General features: G+C 35.0%; 2 protein-coding genes across 2 annotated transcripts; both read left to right on the top strand.

The window, feature by feature from the left end:
• Positions 1–3,095: 3,095 nt before the first annotated feature.
• Positions 3,096–6,271, top strand: LOC103320884 (HXXXD-type acyl-transferase family protein). The gene is given in 3 exon segments (XM_008222630.3): positions 3,096–3,730; positions 5,284–5,395; positions 5,398–6,271. Coding segments are annotated over 3 exon segments (1,407 nt in total). The 5' UTR covers positions 3,096–3,298; the 3' UTR covers positions 6,261–6,271.
• A 6,643-nt stretch (positions 6,272–12,914) lies between these two features.
• Positions 12,915–15,787, top strand: CYCT1;3 (cyclin T 1;3). Its single transcript, XM_089047437.1, is given in 8 exon segments — positions 12,915–13,148; positions 13,480–13,811; positions 14,041–14,122; positions 14,282–14,416; positions 14,496–14,535; positions 14,538–14,667; positions 14,784–14,935; positions 15,256–15,787. Coding segments are annotated over 7 exon segments (1,155 nt in total). The 5' UTR covers positions 12,915–13,148; positions 13,480–13,575; the 3' UTR covers positions 15,636–15,787.
• The last annotated feature ends 3,883 nt before the right edge of the window (positions 15,788–19,670 follow it).

Raw genomic sequence — 19,670 nt, 5'->3', positions numbered from 1 at the left:
GTTGGTAGCATAAAAAGCTGGTTGATACTTTAGTTAGTTCAACGCAGCAAGCAGACGTAATTTTATTAAATCCATGCCGACAATATTTTTGAGCATACAGGTGGTCTAGCTTAAAATTTTATTTTCTATTTTTATGAGTGTGATTATATATGATTATGACTGTAAAATCAGATAAAGCTTTGGCCAAAAGCCAAAAGAAAAACCATATATGTTCGTAAAACGGGAAGTGGAGAAAGAGATACTTATGATTATTCAATATTGATTGATGAAAAGATTAAGAAGAAGGGAGTTTCACTAAAACACCCAAAATAGGAGTTGAAATTATAAAAAAACTCAAGCACTATTTAAACATATAAACACACCCAAAACCCATTATTACACACACTCAAAATTCATTTATAAACACACATAAAAAGTTGACTTTGGAGTTGATTTTGGGTGTGTTTCTATATTTAAATAGTTCTTGAGTTTTTTTTATAAATACATGTCTAGAATTGGATTTATTTATAAATTTGTATAAGAATAATTCCCATCCAAATGAGTGTTACTTTAGAGAATCGTGTGCAATGTATTTATTTATTATAAAAAAGAATATTTGGTGCAACCATCTTCGCTGGGATTCTGTCATATGCAGAATTCCCTGCCAGCCCAGCCAGGTATACGGACTGCTCATGCCGGTAGACCTTTGCATTATATCTTGTCGTGGAATAAATAGCAAATGAAATTTGTGAAATTCTAACCTCCTGCATGCCTGCCCATCATCAACATTTTCCAAGTCATCTTCAATGAGAATAGCTTGAAATAAATTAACCCCGTGAATTTGTATTCTAGCCCGTGCCTGCTGCCGGTTGTAGGCAGTGGCAAATCTTATCCCATTGATCCTTCGTTAAATTGGTGATGATTTTGAAGAAAGTACATCTGAATGGCACAGCTTTGATAGCCTCACGTTACTCGAATGGATCCAAATCCTCTACTTGGATTTTCACTGCCATTATATCTTGACTTCTTCTCCTGCCACATCATTTAAATTTCATTCCGGGACTTTCAGAGTTCCATTTCCATTCAAATATGAACTAAATTTTATCTCTTTTTTTTTTTGTGAAGGACTTGCTTCATGTTACTGGAATGTACTTGTACTCGTACTGGCAGACTTATATAGGTGTTTAGTTCTTTAATTCACCGAATGAACTCAAACTCGTTGTATATTTTATTTTTTGTAATTTTATACATTTTTAGAATGGCAATTTCGCCACCGTTATTGCCATAATCAAGAAATATCACAATTTTAAAATAAAATGAAAATGAAAAGGAGTTCAAATTTTGATTAATGAAAAAAAGAAGATAATTTAATGTAAAAGATGGTAATTTTCCCTGCAAATTAGGGGCTAATGAGTTGGGTATGAAAAACAAAAATCGAGTATATGAGAACGGATTTGGAAAAATTTACAAAATAGTTTAGACATGATTCCTGTTGGGATTCCGTCATAGTCAGAATTCTCTGCCATGCCACCAGGTATAAGAGGACTGCTCATGCCCGTAGACTTTTGCGTTTTATCTTCTTGTGGATTTGACCTCATCTGCAACTGCCAACTGCAACCATTGGCGGCAAAATGAGCTCCAGTTTGTACCTACCTACTACCTACCACTTTTACACGTAGGTTTTCCTTCTTCTTACGAAAATAGAAATTTCTGATAGAACAATTAAACACCTCGCTCAGTCTGAGACTCCCACTCTCAATCGAAATTTCTTTTTTCTTTCTTAAAGATAAGTGTGGAATTGGAGCAAAAATTGTTTATCGTCAAATTAAAAGAGATCCGTACTCAAGGTACAAGTAATACAAGTAAAAATTAAGATTTATTTATTTATTTATTTATTTATTTAACAAGAAGAAGAAGAAGAAGAAGAAAAGTGTAGGTGATGGGAATCTTTTGATTCTCTGAAACACGTGGGGTATGCAAGTGATTGACATGTGACTCCACCCGGCAACTGTAACTGATGATGATGTAGCGCCCCAACCTCCAAACAGGAAGCACAATGTGCAGCTTGTCTATTTCCCAAACCCAAGTAATACTAAAGATTTGTTTAATCTCTTCGCATACAAATTCATTCGTGTATTGTGTATATGCTTTCTGGTCAGTTCACTGAACTGGAAAATGTCGTTTTACCTCATCATCACCATCATGCATGCATGCATGCATTAGCTTATAGCCTAATAATAGCCAGACATTTAAATAGCGGCTTCTCTTCTTCCTTGGGTTGAGAGAGTCTTGGCTTTGGGACAAATGGAATAGATGTGTCATCTCTCTTTTCCTCCCTTTTCCTTTTTCTCACGGCCATCAATCCAACGCTAAACATCAAATATTCTAAGCTTTGGCTTACTATTAATTGTAAATTAAATAAAAGGCAAAGTGTTTGTAGCTTAAGCTGTTGTAACAAGTTATCCCTATACTCGAGGTCCTATGTTCAAATCCCCCATCCCATAAGTATCGCTTCTATTAATAAATAAAATAAAATAAAAACAAGAAGAAGATAAAAATTGCAAGTATATATTCTGTTTCATATCTATTTATGACTTTTATCATGTCGTTTTGTTGTTGTGCCTACAGAGTCCAACTTAATTGTTGGACCATATTGCTGCTGCACAAGCTTGTGATTTTCTCCGTGATTTTACCGGCGTCGGTGAGTGTTGTTGCAGCAAAGAAATGCTGGATGCAAGTTACCAGTTTTTAATGCCAAATTTATTTATTTTTATCAGGAAAAAAGGAGGAGGAGAAATGATAAACATGTATGTGAAGATGATATTTATGACCTCAATCATTTGAACTGCGCTAACATGTTGGCTAAACACTCACTGAGTTTACTTAATTATGAGTTTCAAATAACAATAATAAAGAGAGGGAAGAAAACTGGTACCCTGTTTTTTAAAGTTACAACTTTTCGAAGTTTAGGCACTAATTTGCAAATTACAGGTGTGCTAATGACTAATTAATTAGGAGGAGTAACTGAGAAGTGTGGGCATATAGTAAGCCTAATGCACATGCTCTCTTCCTAGCTTCACCCCTGAAGGAATCTCATCGTACCGTCCCTCATATCCAACCGTAGAGATTGTTTTCTCCACTCTACTTAGCTAGCCACCTCCCCCCTCACTTAATTACCTTGTCTTTCAATCAATTCTGCATCTCTCTCTCTCTCTCTCTCCCTCTCTCTCTGTGTCTGCTTCAAGCCTTTTTAACACCACCCTCAGCCATCAACCATCAGCAAGTATACACAATAAATTACTACAAAAATTAGCAAAAGATGTTAAAATCTCAAGAACAACTACCAGATTGCTTTTATCCAACTCAACCAGTACTAATCCACCCAAACACACCAACCCCCAAGCATTGCCTCTCCCTCTCCAATCTTGATGACCAGAAGTTTCTCAGATTCTCCATCAAATATCTCTACCTTTTCAAAAAATCTGTCAACTTAGATGGCCTCAAATATGCCCTCTCTAAAGTCCTTGTTGACTACTACCCATTGGCTGGGAGGTTGAGGACCAGTGCTGACCAGGATCAAAAGCTTGAGGTTGACTGCAATGGAGAAGGTGCTCTCTTTGCTGAGGCCTTCATGGATATAACTGCTGAGGAGTTTCTTGAGCTTTCCCGGAAACCAAACAGGTCTTGGAGGAAACTCCTGTACAGGGTGGAAGCTCAGAGTTTCTTGGATATTCCTCCTCTTGTTGTTCAGGTCAGTTCCATTTCAGATGCAACAATTTTGCTCCTTTCTTTCTTTTCTTAATTATAAACTTTCCCATGAAACAAATATATTTTCTGATACAAAAAAACAGAAAAAAGGTTTGAAGTTTTGTTTTAAACCCAGAGGCAGAGGAAGAGAGAGAGAGAGAGAGTTCATATATTTCTTTCCTCAACATCATCTACAGTTAGTCATAGGGTAATGCGATTTATACAAATAAATAAACTTGAAAGTTTCTCTCACCTGTTTCCTTCAAAGATTTATTATCGATTTGAATATAGGGAAATTTGGCATTTTCTCAATTAACTTGATGATGATGATGCTTCGATATCTTCTGACATTACCAATTATAGGTAAAATATTATTCATACATATTATACACTTCCAAGTTCTTCTGTTCTACATGCACTTTCCTTTTCAATCATTTTATCTGAGGGACAAGATAAAACCAATTTTCACTGCATTAGCTCAACACAGTCCGCAGGACATCTTCACCCAACCCAACTAACAAAAATATGGGAAAAAGAAATGTGGACAACATCTACCCTTGGTCCACCAAAACACATGGCTACTTTTGTCTTTTCAGTTAAGGTGACGCCAAACCTTTTTCAAATTTTCAAACTCTATATATATATATATATCTTTTGTATCATTTATTGTAGTACCTAGCTAGCTACTTCAATTTTCTTGTTTCTTATTGTAATTTCTAAATAATATTAAAGAATCTTTAGGAATTAAATTAAAGTGAAATAAATTGGGGTAGCAATTGTAGCCAATAGCCTTGGTCCTTTTGTTATTAGGCAAACGTTAAAAAGGTGTGAGTGAGAGAGAGCCTATATCCTTCATCCATGTTGCTCCAAGAAAATGACCCCAAGTGCCAACTGACGCCTACCCCTACTCCTCATCTCTCATCGTATCTCTCTTTATCTTTTGAGAGTGCTTTTATTCATTTGCATCCATATCATCCAATTCATATTCATATTCATCATCATCACCACCTCTTTTTAAAGCATATTCATAACGTTCTATTTTTCATCCTCACTCCTTTTTTTCTTTCTTTTAAATTTTTTAAACGTGATCTATATTAATTGGCGGGATAATTGAGCTCACCCCCTTTCACTCAAATTTGAATTTCCTTATAACCCGTAGCTCGTAAATTATATTAATTTAAAATAATTAAATTATGGGTACAAATTTTTATGGGTGTGATGAGCAAAATGCTTCCTGTAAATAGAATTGTAATGACTAATGTGTCCTTCTCTTTGGGACTCAAATTAGCTGTAGTTTCCTAAAGAAAAGAAAATTAAATATAAAAAAATATGGAGATTTTGGAAAAACACAAAGGAAAGAGAAATTTTGTAAAATAAGCCAAAATGGACAAAATTACCCTTATTTATTTTTAGATTTCATAAGGAATCTTTTACATTTGCATGTCTTTGATTTGAAAGTTGAGAGATTTTTTTGTCTTTTTAAAAAAAAAATTTAGCTTTTTTCAAAAGTGATAATTTTTTTTTAGCTAAAACCTAAATTTTTTTTCCACTTTGCAGGTTACAAGTCTCCGCTGTGGTGGCATGATCATGTGTACAGCAATCAATCATTGTTTATGCGACGGGATCGGCACATCTCAGTTCTTACATGCGTGGGCCCACATAACAGCCAAGCGGACCTCGATCCACCAATCTCACCCGTACACGTCCGCCACGTGTTAAAATCCCGGTGTCCTCCACAAGTAACCTTCCCTCATCCTCAATTTACCATAACAAGCAACAACAACGCCGAGGACAACAGCACGCGCGTGGACATCTTGAGACTGCTTCAATCTCAGCCGCTCGTCCCCACTTCCTTAACCTTCACCCAGTCTCATACCCTTCACCTCAAGAGACAGTGCGTACCGTCACTAAAATGCACCACCTTCGAAGCCCTGGCAGCTCACACGTGGCGCTCCTGGGTTAGATCATTGGATCTGTCGCCCTTGCTCAGCGTGAAGCTGCTTTTCTCCGTGAGCGTACGGACGAGATTGAACCCACAAATCCCACAGGGTTATTACGGCAACGGGTTCGTGCTAGGATGCGCCGAGACCACTGTGAAGGACTTGGTTGGTGCTAACCTGCGCCACGGGGTTAAGTTGGTCCGACAGGCTAAATCCGATGTTAATAATGATGATTATGTGAGGTCAATGGTTGACTTATTGGAGGACAAAACGCTGAAGACAGATTTGAGTAGGAGTTTGGTTATATCGCAATGGGCTAAGTTAGGGTTAGAGGACTTGGATTTTGGAGAAGGGAAGGCATTGCATATGGGTCCTCTAACAAGCGACGTTTACTGCTTGTTTTTACCAGTCGTTGGCGATTTGGATGCTGTGAGAGTGCTCGTGTCGGTGCCCGAAAGCATGGCTGACAAGTTTGAATATTACATGACAGAGTTTTTGAGTGTAGAAGAAAACAATAATGGAGATCATCATCATGCTAATGGTAATGGTTATGGATATCATGTGGAAGATCACAATGGAAATATAGAAAATTAATATTTTATCAATGAGCTTCGGTTTTTTGGTTTTTAAGTCTTTCACTCTCAGCCACTGCATCATGTGTGTAAGTTTCATAACGGGAGAGGGAGCAGCTCACTGTAACATGAGTATTTATAATTTTAATTGTAATCTGACTGACTAAAAAGTTGTATATGCAAAGCCTTAGATTTCAAATTAGCCTTTTAAGCTAAGAAAATAGAATACAGTTAAGTGTGTTTTTGTCCCAAACGTGGGCTATCCCCCCGCAACACACACACACACACACATGAAACATCCCAAACGCTGTTAACCTACTATTTATTTCCTTTACGTATCTTAAGTCGAACATTAAAGTCAACAATAAGATATTAATTGGGTAGTGGAAAGGTAATAATGGCCATTTCAAAATTCCATGTGAGACAATGTGTAAAGGCAAATCAAAGTCTTATCATTTGATTTGATAATAAATAAATAAAAAGTCTTATCATTTGATAACAGGATTCCATACATATTTGGAGCTATAAAACGGGGATAATGTCGGGTTGTGTTGCATTTGGATTTAGTTGGTGCGATAGGATGAGTTTAGTTGATATGGTGCTATAGCTATCTTCAGTTGCTTGAGAGGATGTAGAGTAGTTTGATGTGGTTTGTTTTATGTTTATGATATTTTATTTCCTTTTGGCTTTGGATATTTACGAATTTGTATTTTCTGTCATTGCGTGACAAATCTTTATTGCATATTTGAGTACATATATTTCTGGTTATTAGAGAAGTTATATCTATATTCGCACGTTAATTGTGTTTGTACTTGTTTTTGTTTATTTTATCAATACAATATTATCGCTCTTAAAGAAGCTAAAGCATACAAGACTATGCTTGTGCATTTTGGGAAAGTCATAATTAGATCCACATAAGTCATGTCATTATGTTCCGATCACAAATTTGGGTTAAAAGGACGTTGAGAATTTAATCATCTCTCTCTCCTCTCTCCTCCAGTAGCTTTCTGGCCCATTCTCTCCAATATCCTTTCTTTCTCATCGATTAATTCGTGACGGGGTTTAGTAATTACTATTAGTGATAATTGTTTAAATGTCACATGAACTTATATCTCAGTTTCTATTTTTAAAATACCATTGAAAATACTCTTAAAAATGAATGGAAATTGGATGGTGTTAAAGTCAAATGACAAATCATGGACTTTGAAAAATTAAGGTGACATTTCTCTTAAATTTTTCTTTAAGACGATAAATTAAAACTGAAGTATAAGTTGAGGTGACATATCTACAAAAATCCCTTACTATTATATTATATAGCAAGCATATATAGATCCTCCTTATTAGTCTTTATCATAGATCCTCCTTATTAGTCTTTATCATGCGTGGTCTAGAGATAAGTTAATATATTATATAACATTGAGAAGCAGTGTTATTAATAAAGTAGGATATCATATAATTAGGTATATCTGCTAAAATAAGAATCCAAGCCGTCCAACTCATATGATTTGCCCCTTCATTGCATCGACTTTATTCCAAATTAAAGCGATGAAAAATGTTTGTTTTAGGCATCCCCCTTGAAGAAATTATGCATTTTGACTTTCTTCTAAATATAATGTAGGCAAAGAACCTGGTTCGCTTCATGACTTGCTCCATCAAAACCAAATAGAAATTGGTATGCCAAACGTGTACATATATATATATATATATATATCTCTCTCTCTGAAAAGACCTATGATCGAGCCAGTGGGTTCCCTCCATTATTCTTTTCACAAACGATCGAGCCAGTGGGTTTTGAAGGAAATAAAAAGCTTCACAGCAGTAGTGTGACTTTATAAATGAAATTAGCTAAAGATTTGAAAAATCAAAATAATAATTTCGATTCCAAACAAGAAAACAACATTTCCCAAAATTTATTCATAAAGTAAATGATGGTGCTGTGATCGTAATCTTTTGTCTGAGTGCTCGGACGATCGATCTACATCATGAGTGAGGTGAGGTTGAGGTGAGGTCGGTGTGATCTTTGGAGGAATCTCAAGTGTATACTTCGCCTTATTTGGAGACATTATAATTTATATATATGATTTAAGATTACAATTCCACGTTTTCAAGTGCACTCTTGGAAGATAACATATTGTCCACCAAAAACTTATATATATATATATATATATATATATCAGTCCTGTTATATCAGTCCCGTTTCTGGTCCACGATCCCAAGGACTACCTTGGTCAACTACTGTTTGATAATTCTTTTGTTGGTCGAAAAAAGTTAGATAATTGATAAAAACCAAATTAGCCAAGGGCAATCCTAAAAGCAAATTGATAATTGACGTTTTTTTTTCCCTCTTTTTGTTTCTCTCTCTACAAAACTAGAAATTGAGGACAGAGAGAGAGGCTCGGCCGTAACCAAGAATAAAAACCTCATACTTCAAATATTGTGAACTCTTCAATGAAGTGATTAAAGGAAGAGAGAATAAGGAAATTAAAGGCCTAATTGAAGAGTTTAAAAAATAATTTGTATATGTTCTATGATCCATGATGACCAGATGAACGAGACTGATATATATGCTTATGAGTGATATATATATATATATGGAGGCCACTAGGGCACTACTAGCTAGCTAGCAAAGTTGCTTTATAGACCCACATGAAAACCAATCTAGGATCCGAATGTGACACTCTGTTGGTTCACACTTTAAAAGCGTGCATATATGTTGTCAATTTGAGGCATGTTGTATGGTTGGTTTGCTTTGGTTATTTTAATACAAATTTATAAATAAACCCAATTGGTATTGTCAACTGTTGGGTTCCGTTATTTTAATGGTACAACTACAGTATGAAAAATTGATATTTTCACCGATATTTGGGTGAAAATATCGTTTTTTTGGGACAGCGATATTTTAGCACCTTTCCATATATATATCGTCAATTTATCGATAATTTCGCCGATATTTCGGTTACGATATTTTCGTTCAATTGGTAGTGCAAATGGTCAATATATCGCGATATTATCGATATTATCGCGATATGAACTTTCTCAAACCCAGACCCAAAAATGGAACACCCCGCTGCTTCTTCCTTTCTCTTTTTGCCTTCTTCTGTGAGACCCACTCCGACGCCAACGCCATAGCCTCCACCACAGTCAAACCCACTACACCCTCCATCCACCATCCCTCCACCTAATAACTCAGCATTTTCACACAACATGAATTCAACATCTCCAAAGACAGAGCACAAGTATCATTGTCAAACATAACACAATTAAACCCAATCACTCGACCAACCAATCTAACCCAAACAAGAATAAGGAGAGAGGAGGAAGAAGAAGAGATAGAGGAGACATGGAAGAGAGAAAGGGAAGAAAGAAAAAAAAAAAAGGGTGCGGCGGCTGCAATGGAAAAAAGAAGAAGAAAGAAGATGTGTTACTTAGGGTTAAGAACGTGAGTATTGGAAGAGAGAGGGGGAAAATAAACAAATGAAATGAATGAGAGTAAGTGGGAAGTTGAGAAATTAAATAAAGAAAAGAAAGAGGGATAGATAAGTGGGAGATGGAACGTTTTGTTTTTTTTACTTTTAATTTTATTTATTTAGCTTTTTACTTTTGTTTTTTAATTTCTGATAAACAAAAGGTTTTTAATTTTAATATATCATATATATAAAAGACAGAGAATGTGTGCAAGGAAGCTTAAGTCGGACTTTTGAATTCTTTTTATTTAATTTTTTTCATTATTGTGCTAATTTTGACATACATGGATTTAGAATCTCTTCATCCAAATGAAGTCTTACAAGAGGGTGTACATATAACACATATCTAAAGTGGTGGAAATATGAATGGGAGGTTGAGTTGTGTACATGATGGAAATTTTAAAAATAACATAATGGATTAAAAGTTTACAATCCAACTATCCGGTCGAATCGGATTTTCCAAATCCAACTTACACCCCTAAGGGGATTCAAACGCCTCTCAATTCCGAAACCTGTAGCCACTTTAACTACCACGCTGGCATTCACTTTGTGATAATAAGCTATAGAATATGTATTTATAATATATGCAAGCTGTTTCTCAAAATAGAAATTAACATAATTACTTATTGTTTTATATTGTTGATCAGTTACTTAATTACTTAATATAATTTATTTCTTTTCTATTTAATCCATTTAATGTTATTGATTATTTTATTATTCATTATAAGTACTTATATTACTAAATTCCCCTTCAAATTGTTGCTTAATTACTTAAATCTCTATAATTATTTTCTTTGTTTACTACTTAATTATTCCTTTGATAAATTAATTTATGTTCTTAGTTAATTTTCAATCTTCACTATTATTTTTTAAGTATGGTGAAGTGCCTAATTTTCATGAAAAGTCAAGTTGGTTTAATTATTTTTCAATTTTTGATAAATAATAAATATAAGAACGTGTACCATGTCCAATGAATAATGTGAAATAAGATTACACATGTATCTTACCATGCAATTTATAAAGTATAAAATATTGTACTAAAAATTGATAAATAAATTACTGTGGGGTGTTTAATTCTCTTTATTAATTACTCCATATTTTCTAAGTCACAGAGTTTGTTAGCTCGCAATATAATCAACTTAAATCACTCAAACCCACTATGCAATGCATTTCCTTCCAATTTTTTGTGTCAAAATAATAGATGATTGACTAAATAAACTTCTTCTAAAGTTTCATTAAAAATTTCTATGTATTTATCACAATTTCGTGGTTTTTATCCAATTTGTATCGATATCGATATTTTCCCGATATTTCCATTCGATATTTTCGTGTTTTTGAACTACCGATATTTCCGAAACTATCGATATTTAAGACCTTGTACAACTTGGAAAAAAAAAAAAAAACCTTGTACAACAAGTCAATATTATTATAGGCTTATCAAGGAGTACTACAATTAATAGAATAATTAACAATAAACTATTTCCACTTGAATATTGATGACATCGATCGATGCTGCACTAAACTAAACAATTATGGCAAATGGATTTTATGCATTGGTGTTAATTAGGGATTGTGTGTTAAGCGTGATGACGTGTATAAATAGATTTGTTTGCTTGCCTACAACAAGCCTATTGATGTTTAGAGAGATATTCCAAAGTAACACAATTTACATGATCATTTGCATATTTTCCAATTTCTTACATGTATGTGACCATGTGTAACTGTGTTTGTGCATGCGAGTTGACAAGTTCATAAAATAAAAATGAGAATATTTATTAGGGCAATATTGAGCTAGATGACGACGAAAGGCAATATTTCCCGACTCCTGTGGGTGAAGAAGTCATTTTCTTTCCTTAGTTAGCTCATTGAGTCATTGACAATCGGTCACTGAGCGTCACTTCAACTTGCTTGCATGAGAGAGAGAGAGAGAGAGAGAGAGAGAGTTATTAGGTGCACTTTCGTTTGTTGTAATTAAAGAGTTAACTTATGACCCAATTATGCATAAAGCTGGGAATGGATGGATCTATAAAAAGTTATAAAGTTTGATAACTGTCAACATGTTTGGTAAACCAAAAATTTCAAGTCTTAATTCAAAACTTTTCAGACATAAGTGGAGGTGAGTGTGAGTGGGAGTAATGAGTAGGCAATGTTAGTTGTGAAGTGACATATAATATAATAATAACAACAACACCACAAAATTCCATATTAATTAAGGTGCTGGTCAGTTCATTTTTACAAATTTGATAATTCATACTCAACAAAACTATGTCACCTACCAAAACCTCTTTTGCTCTGTCTGGGGAGCGGGGAGGAGCCTCCTCCCTCACTATCTTTTCCTTACCTCACCGCCACTTATTTTTTTCCTTCCTCATTTATTGGATTTGGGGTTTTAATTGTGGGGAGGCTACTTTTGTATAGATCTGCTTGAATTTGTGGTTTTGTTAGTTGGTGGCTGTAATTTCAATGGTGTTCTTTGTTTTCAAAGACGGCTACAACGTATGTGTTTGCGATGGCAACAACAACAATAGTTGATGTGTTGGTTTTTGGTTGTTCGTTTGTAGTTTTCTTATTTTGTAATAATTGTATCAACTTCTTGTGAGTTGAGTGTTTGATTGTTTTTTAGTCTCTACTTATATTTTGTACCGGTGAGAGTTAAAAGTTGTAGTCGTATTGGTAGATTTGGGCACTGTGATTCATATCTGGTTTGTTAAGGCATGCGCTTTTATCTGAAATTTATCTGGCATTTTGTGGCATGTATATGGATTAACCCTATGTGGTTTTTATATTTCATATTTGTATTACCCCTTTGTGTGCATTTGTATTTGCCCTTGTAATTAATGATTTTTGTGCTTAATTTATGAATACAATTATCGCTTTTCTTTATAATAAAAAAAACTATGTCACCCACCATAATTAATTCATAATCAGACTTAATTATTCACAAAACTGGACACTTAACGTGCCTTTTTTTTTGGGCCTGGACTGGAGGAGTAGGTCTTTCAAACAGTGGGCTGATCCATTGGATAGAACCCTACAATCGACATGTCGTTTGAGGAAACGAGGGACAGCTTTGTTGTTTTGTTCACACGAGACATGATGCGGATTGCTTTTGTTCAGCCGAACACTTGATGTTCTGACCACGTGGCAGTTTAGCGCGTGGGAAGTACGCGCCATGCGTGCTTGCGAAGAAAGAGAGTCAACGTGGACCGAATTAGCTGACGGTAGCGAGGCTAGGCTAGGGTTGGGTTTGTTTCCGATTTCGTCCTGGGCTGGGGAACACACCAATATTTTACAGTGAGCTTTCAGCCGTCTTCCAAATCTTTCCACTTACTGTTCAGGTTTCCTAAAAAGCCTGGGAATTCCGTAACTGCGGGCTACGAATTTGCCTATCTCTGCACTCTGGTCTCTCGAATTTTGTAATTTTTCATTTGAATCGTGGTTTTGAGGTGAGTGTTGCTCTTACAAATTCTCGATATTTTGAATTCGCATTGTTTCTGAAGATTTTGTTCCTTTTAATTGTAATCTTGGACTTGCTATAATCACCGTTTAGGGCATGAGAATCTTCAATTTTGATTTGTTTTTTAGGTGAACCAAAACATTGGAATTGCATGTTGGTTTACTTTTGAATTTTGTGCTTGTCTAGGTTGTGGAATAATTTTAACCTTTTCCGCTGGAAAGTATTATGATTACTTGTACATGCTCTTAAAAACTAATTTATTTTATAATTAGGTAAAGATTGAATGATAACGTAAAATTCGCCTTACTGTTATTTTATAGGTTGTTGATTAATCTTGAGAAAGAGATACTAACAATCAATGCGAGTCTAATTTCATCTCTTCTATACCATTATGAATTTATGATGAAAAGGTGACAATGGCTAGAGGGGTGCCCGAGAATCCTTCTGAGCAAGGGATTGCTGAGGCTTCAACTAGCATGTGCATTCCGGAACCAGAAGAACCTCAGTCCTCTATGCGTAAGTGGTATTTTACGAGACAGGAAATAGAAGATCATTCTCCATCTCGGAAGGATGGCATCAGCCTGAAGAAAGAGTCACAATTGCGGGATTCCTATTGCTCATTTCTTCAAGCCATTGGGATGAAGCTTAAAGTGTAAGTCCAAGTGATTCGTGTGTTTTGATGGTATCAGATGTTTAGTAGTGCTGAAGATGTGATGTTTCTCTTACTGTATGGCATGTTTTGGCTGGTTCCGTCCTATAGAATAGTCATCTATTCTCTGCATCTCTTTTCAGTTTTTTATACCGACTGGTATATCTTTGTTAAAGATGTGTGCTAGCTTGAGCTACTCTAGTTAAAGTGATTGCTATTACATATCTTTCAGATCTCAAACGACTATAGCATGTGCAATGATGTTGTGCCACCGGTTTTACATGCGTCAGTCTCATGCTAAGAATGGTTGGCAGGTAAAATTTTGTGTGTGAATAATAATGAATGAAACTTTTCTTGACATACCTAAGGTGAGCGCTTAGAAGCATAGAGATTCCCGGCTAGCTTGCATATATTTAGCTCTAGTAGGATATGCCTTTTTCATCTAAACAAATATGGTTTTAAACATTTCACAGGTAATTGCAACTGCAAGCTTCTTTCTTGCCTGCAAAGTACGAGACACACCATGCTTTCTGAAGGATGTTGTTGTTGTGGCATATGAGATGGTGCACAAATTGGATCCTTCTGCCTTACAAAGCATCAGACAAAGAGTATGTAGACACACCCATTTTATGGCATTACATGTATCCTTCTAATGATGGTTGCTTATCTTCCACCTTCTGGATGTAGGAAGTTTTCAATAAGCAAAAGGAATTGATTATAGTTGGGGAGGACTTCTTTTGTCCACAATTGGTTTTGATCTTGACATCCAGCTTCCATACGCATCACTTGTTGCAGCTTTAAAGAGTTTAAATATTCTTCCTGACCTTGCTCAGATGGCGTTGAATTTTGTTAATGATTGGTGAGGATTGTACTATTACTTATCAGAGCTTTCTGTATGTATCCTAGTGGTGATGTAAAATTTGATCTCACGCTTGTCTTTTCCATAACTGGTCTTTCATATGAATGAATGTGCAGTGTCCGAACATCACTGTGCTTGCAGTACAAGCCCCATTATATTGCAGCTGGTTCAGTGGCTCTTGCTGCCAAAATTCAGAAAGTGAAATTACCTACACAGCAGGGAAAAGTTTGGTGGCTTGAGTTTGATGTTTCGCCGAAGCAGTTAAATGGTTGATTTGAAGTCCTTTCTTTATTTCTGCTTCATGATTTATAAATCATGATCTGTGATAAGAAGCATGGTTGGTGTTGTCTTAATGTATTTTTCCTCACTTAGTATGCTTTGCGTATGGTTCATATTTGGAGTGATGAGTTTTATTGTATTCCTCAACTAGTATACCTATTGGTCCTATTGGTTGGAGTATAGTGTCAGATTTGGATGAGTTTATTCTGAACAGATTCCCTTGTCAGTGTCTCCTTTCTATTTATACAATCGCACTTGGATTGTTTGCTTTATGGAAATTGTCTATAACTTCTGTGTAATTTCTTTCAGAGGTCATTCAGCGGATGATGAGGCCAGACAGAAAACAATCTCTAGCACCTGAAAATGGGAGAGTCATTGAATCTGAAACTATACCGAGAAAGCAAAGTGGTATTGATGAGGATGGTAGTGCTCAGATTAAACAAATCAAAGGAGAATTGGATGATCGGAACTCAAGATGCAAGACTGATTCTGTTCATAATAACTGTGTTAAGATTGATATTAACCGGATTAGAGATGCTATAAAGAGGAAAAGATGTGAAAGAAGTGTTAATAAGAAGGTGGTGCACGCCACAGATGATGAGATAGATACTGAAGCCTGGATAGAAAGTGAGCTCGAAAATGGAGTAGAGCTAGAAGATACATCCGCAAAGAAGAAACAAAGGTTGTGAGTTTTTCATGCCATTACAGGCACCCTCCTTTGTGTATTTTCAGAGAGTACTTAAGTTGGCAATTGGTTCCCCTAATTTTGTAAGTATTCAAATAGAATGTATATTCTTTTAATTAATTTTTAAATAAATATCATTACTATCCTGCGTATAAATCTAAATATAGCAAAATTTGATGCTCGTATCTGCATTGGTAGGTTCTATGTATTTCTGCTTCATCTGCTGTATGAAATTCAAGTTCATCATCTTAGTGATCACTCTCTCTCTCTCTCTCTCATATTACAACAGCATCTTCTCTTGCATATACATATGTTAAGATTCAAGTATACACGTGCGACAGAGTTTTCTTGATTTCTTTGAAGCCTTTGGAAAAGTATTGGGGGCACACTGATGAATTTGTGGTATGGTCTTAGAAGGAAATTGAATGTAGAAAATGCAGAAACATGTCGCTACCATGCCCCAAATGAAGTTAAAACCATTTTGAACGTCGCGAGGTTTAGTGGGTGCAAAAGAGGAAATATTTTATAGTGCTAGTGTGCTCTGATACCATACCAATAGATTTGTGGCTGAAAACCAAAAACTCACATCGATGACTGATTAAAATAGCTAGCTAGGAAGATGAAGGAATCGCACAGAATAAGGAATTATTATTATCCATGGTTCAGTGGGCATAGAAAGCAATGAAACATAAAAAAAGTGTATGGCCCCTTGGTGTTGGATTTCAAGCCCCTAAGCTTGACAAGCATATATTCTCCTGTTCCTGTGATTTGTCTTCTTCTCGAGACAACCTTTAAATCCTGCAACTTTAAGACCTCCTTTTAAGGGTTTTGCCATGTATTTGACCTAAAAGTTCATCTTATACTCAAGTGGAGGAAAGCATCACCAAAATAATGATCCATGTTAAACAATTGAAGGAAATTAAATAGTATCTTAATTAACAACTTCTTAATTAGTACCTAGCTATAAAGTGTTTAACACGAGAGTTGTATAATTGTAAATAATAATCTTCTTCTTTTATGACTGGAAAAGAGAACTAGTGCTCTCTTTTTTTATCTGTATAAATAATATCAACATATAAATTTTGATGTTTACCTCAACGTCAAGACAAACTTTACTTGCCAAAGATAATGTGCTCTTATTTGCAGCGACTAAAGTTGTGTTAGCATCTTCTAAGTATGATTAGCTAGACCTTACACACACACACACACACACATATATATATATATGACCTTGGATTGGAATCTCTCCACCAGCTACTGATCAACTAGACTAAGATACTCGAAGAGATTGCAGATCGAAGCTTTTTGGGTTTGGCATTAGTTTCACTAAACGTAAAGCTGACGGCCTTGGTAAGTGATTAGGATGTGAATTACGAAGGTTCTAATGCGCTTCTTAAACATCAATTACAAGACAATGAAACTAATTCAACATTATGTTATGTACGTAACAATTATACTAAAGTAATTAGACAAAAACATTATTCATATGTTTGAAAAAGTTTACAATAAAGTCTATATTATATTATATTGCAATTTGTAACCTGTAAGTGCCACAGATGACCATGGCGTTGACTGGCAAAGACTACAAAAAGACCTGTTATTTCTATTTAGTTTAATGATGGTGATGGACCCTAAAGTCATTAATGATAACAACTTGCTTTATAGTGGGTTATGGGACCTTTTTTTTGTAAGAAAATTAAGATTAAATTAATAATTAATGCTCATGGTTTATTAGAATTATTATATGGATGTATAATGTACGGATCCATCATCCATCCATATATGTGACTTGTAAGGAGATGCTTGTTAATTGGTTTCAAATTGAAGTCCACATCCTTACCCACTCACAACATTTCTCTTCTTCTTCTTCTTCTTCTTCTTCTTCTTCTTCTTCTTCTTCTTCTTCTTCTTCTTCTTCTTCGTCTTGGTCATTTTCAGACCAAGTTATAATTAGCTTCTCTCCTTTGCACATGCATTAAAGAAGGTAGAGAATTGACCTTTCAACCGAAGATCACTAGTTTGGTTAATTTGTTTTACTAGAGCTCGTGATGGGCTTTCTTTTCCCACGTGTCATTATCTTCGTGATATATTGGAGAATGATTCGAAGGTTGATGAGAAAATGATTACAAAACAAAATTATTAAATCGCTAAACAAACAATTTTATGTATGTCTATATATTTTATACATTCTCTCACCAAAAAGTTGTTGAGGATTTGAAAGCTGGCTTGGCGAAATTTACATACTAAATTCGACAATACAAGTGAATTTAATTAATAAACAAATATTTGCTTTAAAACAAAGAATTTTGCAGTAAAACTTTCACGCATGTTAAGTACAACTCATTAACACACTAAAAGACCTATTAACAACTTGATAAATAAAATCATTGACAACTAACCTATTAACAAAACAAAAAAGTCTATAAGATATTTTTTTTTGGTTGAAGCCAACAGAGAAGAGAATATGTTGATGGTTGGCTTAGCAGCTAAAGATATGGTATCCTTTATTTTTCTTTTTTTGGTTGGGAGAACATATATCTGCCTTGTTTTTGTTGAAAATTCTGGACTGGGCGGCCACCTAGCCAAAAACTGGCTAGATCCGCCTTAAGTGTATTGCAAATCAATCCTAATATCATAAACATATAAAATGGGGATTGATTAATTACACATTAATTCAAGGCTTTTGAAATTTAAAAAAAAATATAGAAAAGGAAAAGAATTCTTAAGATGTACGAATCTTTGAAGAATCATGAAAGTGAAAATAATAATTGAAATTTCTTTTGTAAACCAGATGTAGAAGCAGCTTTAATGAAATGAATCTTGGAAGATAGTGAGACTAGGAAATATGGAAAAGGTGACAAGCAAAGGGAAAGAAGGAGAGAAAGAAAAAGCTCTCGATAAAGAAGAAAAGCTTTAAAGAAAAAAATAGTTGGAAGAAATAAATTAATGTAGTTTGTAAGATGGGTGGGTATGCTAAAAGAAAAGTGGAGCTTTGCCCATGCTCTGATCATCTGATCTCACATTCCCCTTTTTTCGTCTGATGTGAACTTTTGTGGGGCTAATCAAATTATTAATTATAACCCCTTCTTTGATGGAGAATGACAACTTAATCATAATTTTATTTTTATTTCATTCTTAATCTTAAGCGCGCTCTCTCTCTCTCTCTCTCTCTCTCTCACACAAATAATTTGAATGGAGAGTCCAAATTCACAAAAAAAAAATATATTATTTCCTAGACTTATAATTATGATTAATTAGTGAGGCTAATCTAATCTAACGCAATTAGCTCCCATTTTGCAGTTGAATTAGCTCTCGAGCCAGTCTCTCTCCCCATTGCACATACATGCACAATGATGCACTTGCAAATTCACAAAATATCTTTAGAAGTAGCAGACAATAAGTCATGTAATTACAGGGTGTTCATAAATAAATAAAAATTATATTTTGTCTGGGCAAGAGTAATTGTTTGCCACTGGCTAGGAGATATGATTGAACAATAATCAAGATCTCAGATTTATTTATTTATAAATCCTCATCGCAACCAACCGTCATATTATTCTACCCTTGAATAAGGAATGAATGCCTGCCGCCCCTGGTTCTCTCATTTTTGCTTCCTCACCTCAAGATCCGGGCCGGGGCATGGCAACAATACTACTTATATTATGCCATCCAGAATGTCTGTCGTACGTACGTGAGGTTATTTAATATAAGGTTTTTGAGTGCGATGATCTTGAATTCAACTAATTTTCTTGTTTATTTAATCCTCTAACTCTGTCACATATATAAAATAAGTGGATCCTACTAAAGAAGACCGACCGACGTGCGTGTTGATGGTCATCATCAAGGAAGGAAGGAGGTAGGCCTACGAAGATAGATGATGCAGCTAAGTAAGCATGCAAACTTTGTTATCAGTCTTGTGTACAGATATAACAGCGAGTCTTTGATTTCGAATGATGTGATCTTCAATTTTCGTATAACCTACTCAGCTTCCAATTCCATGTCTCGCAAAGTTGCTTTAAAAAATCTAAAACCAAAAGCT

This window comes from Prunus mume, linkage group LG2 (genome assembly GCF_029339155.1).
Source record: "Prunus mume cultivar Tortuosa linkage group LG2, ASM2933915v1, whole genome shotgun sequence".
NCBI classification, from domain to species: Eukaryota; Viridiplantae; Streptophyta; class Magnoliopsida; order Rosales; family Rosaceae; genus Prunus; species Prunus mume.
This window is presented reverse-complemented; position numbering and strand designations above follow the sequence as displayed.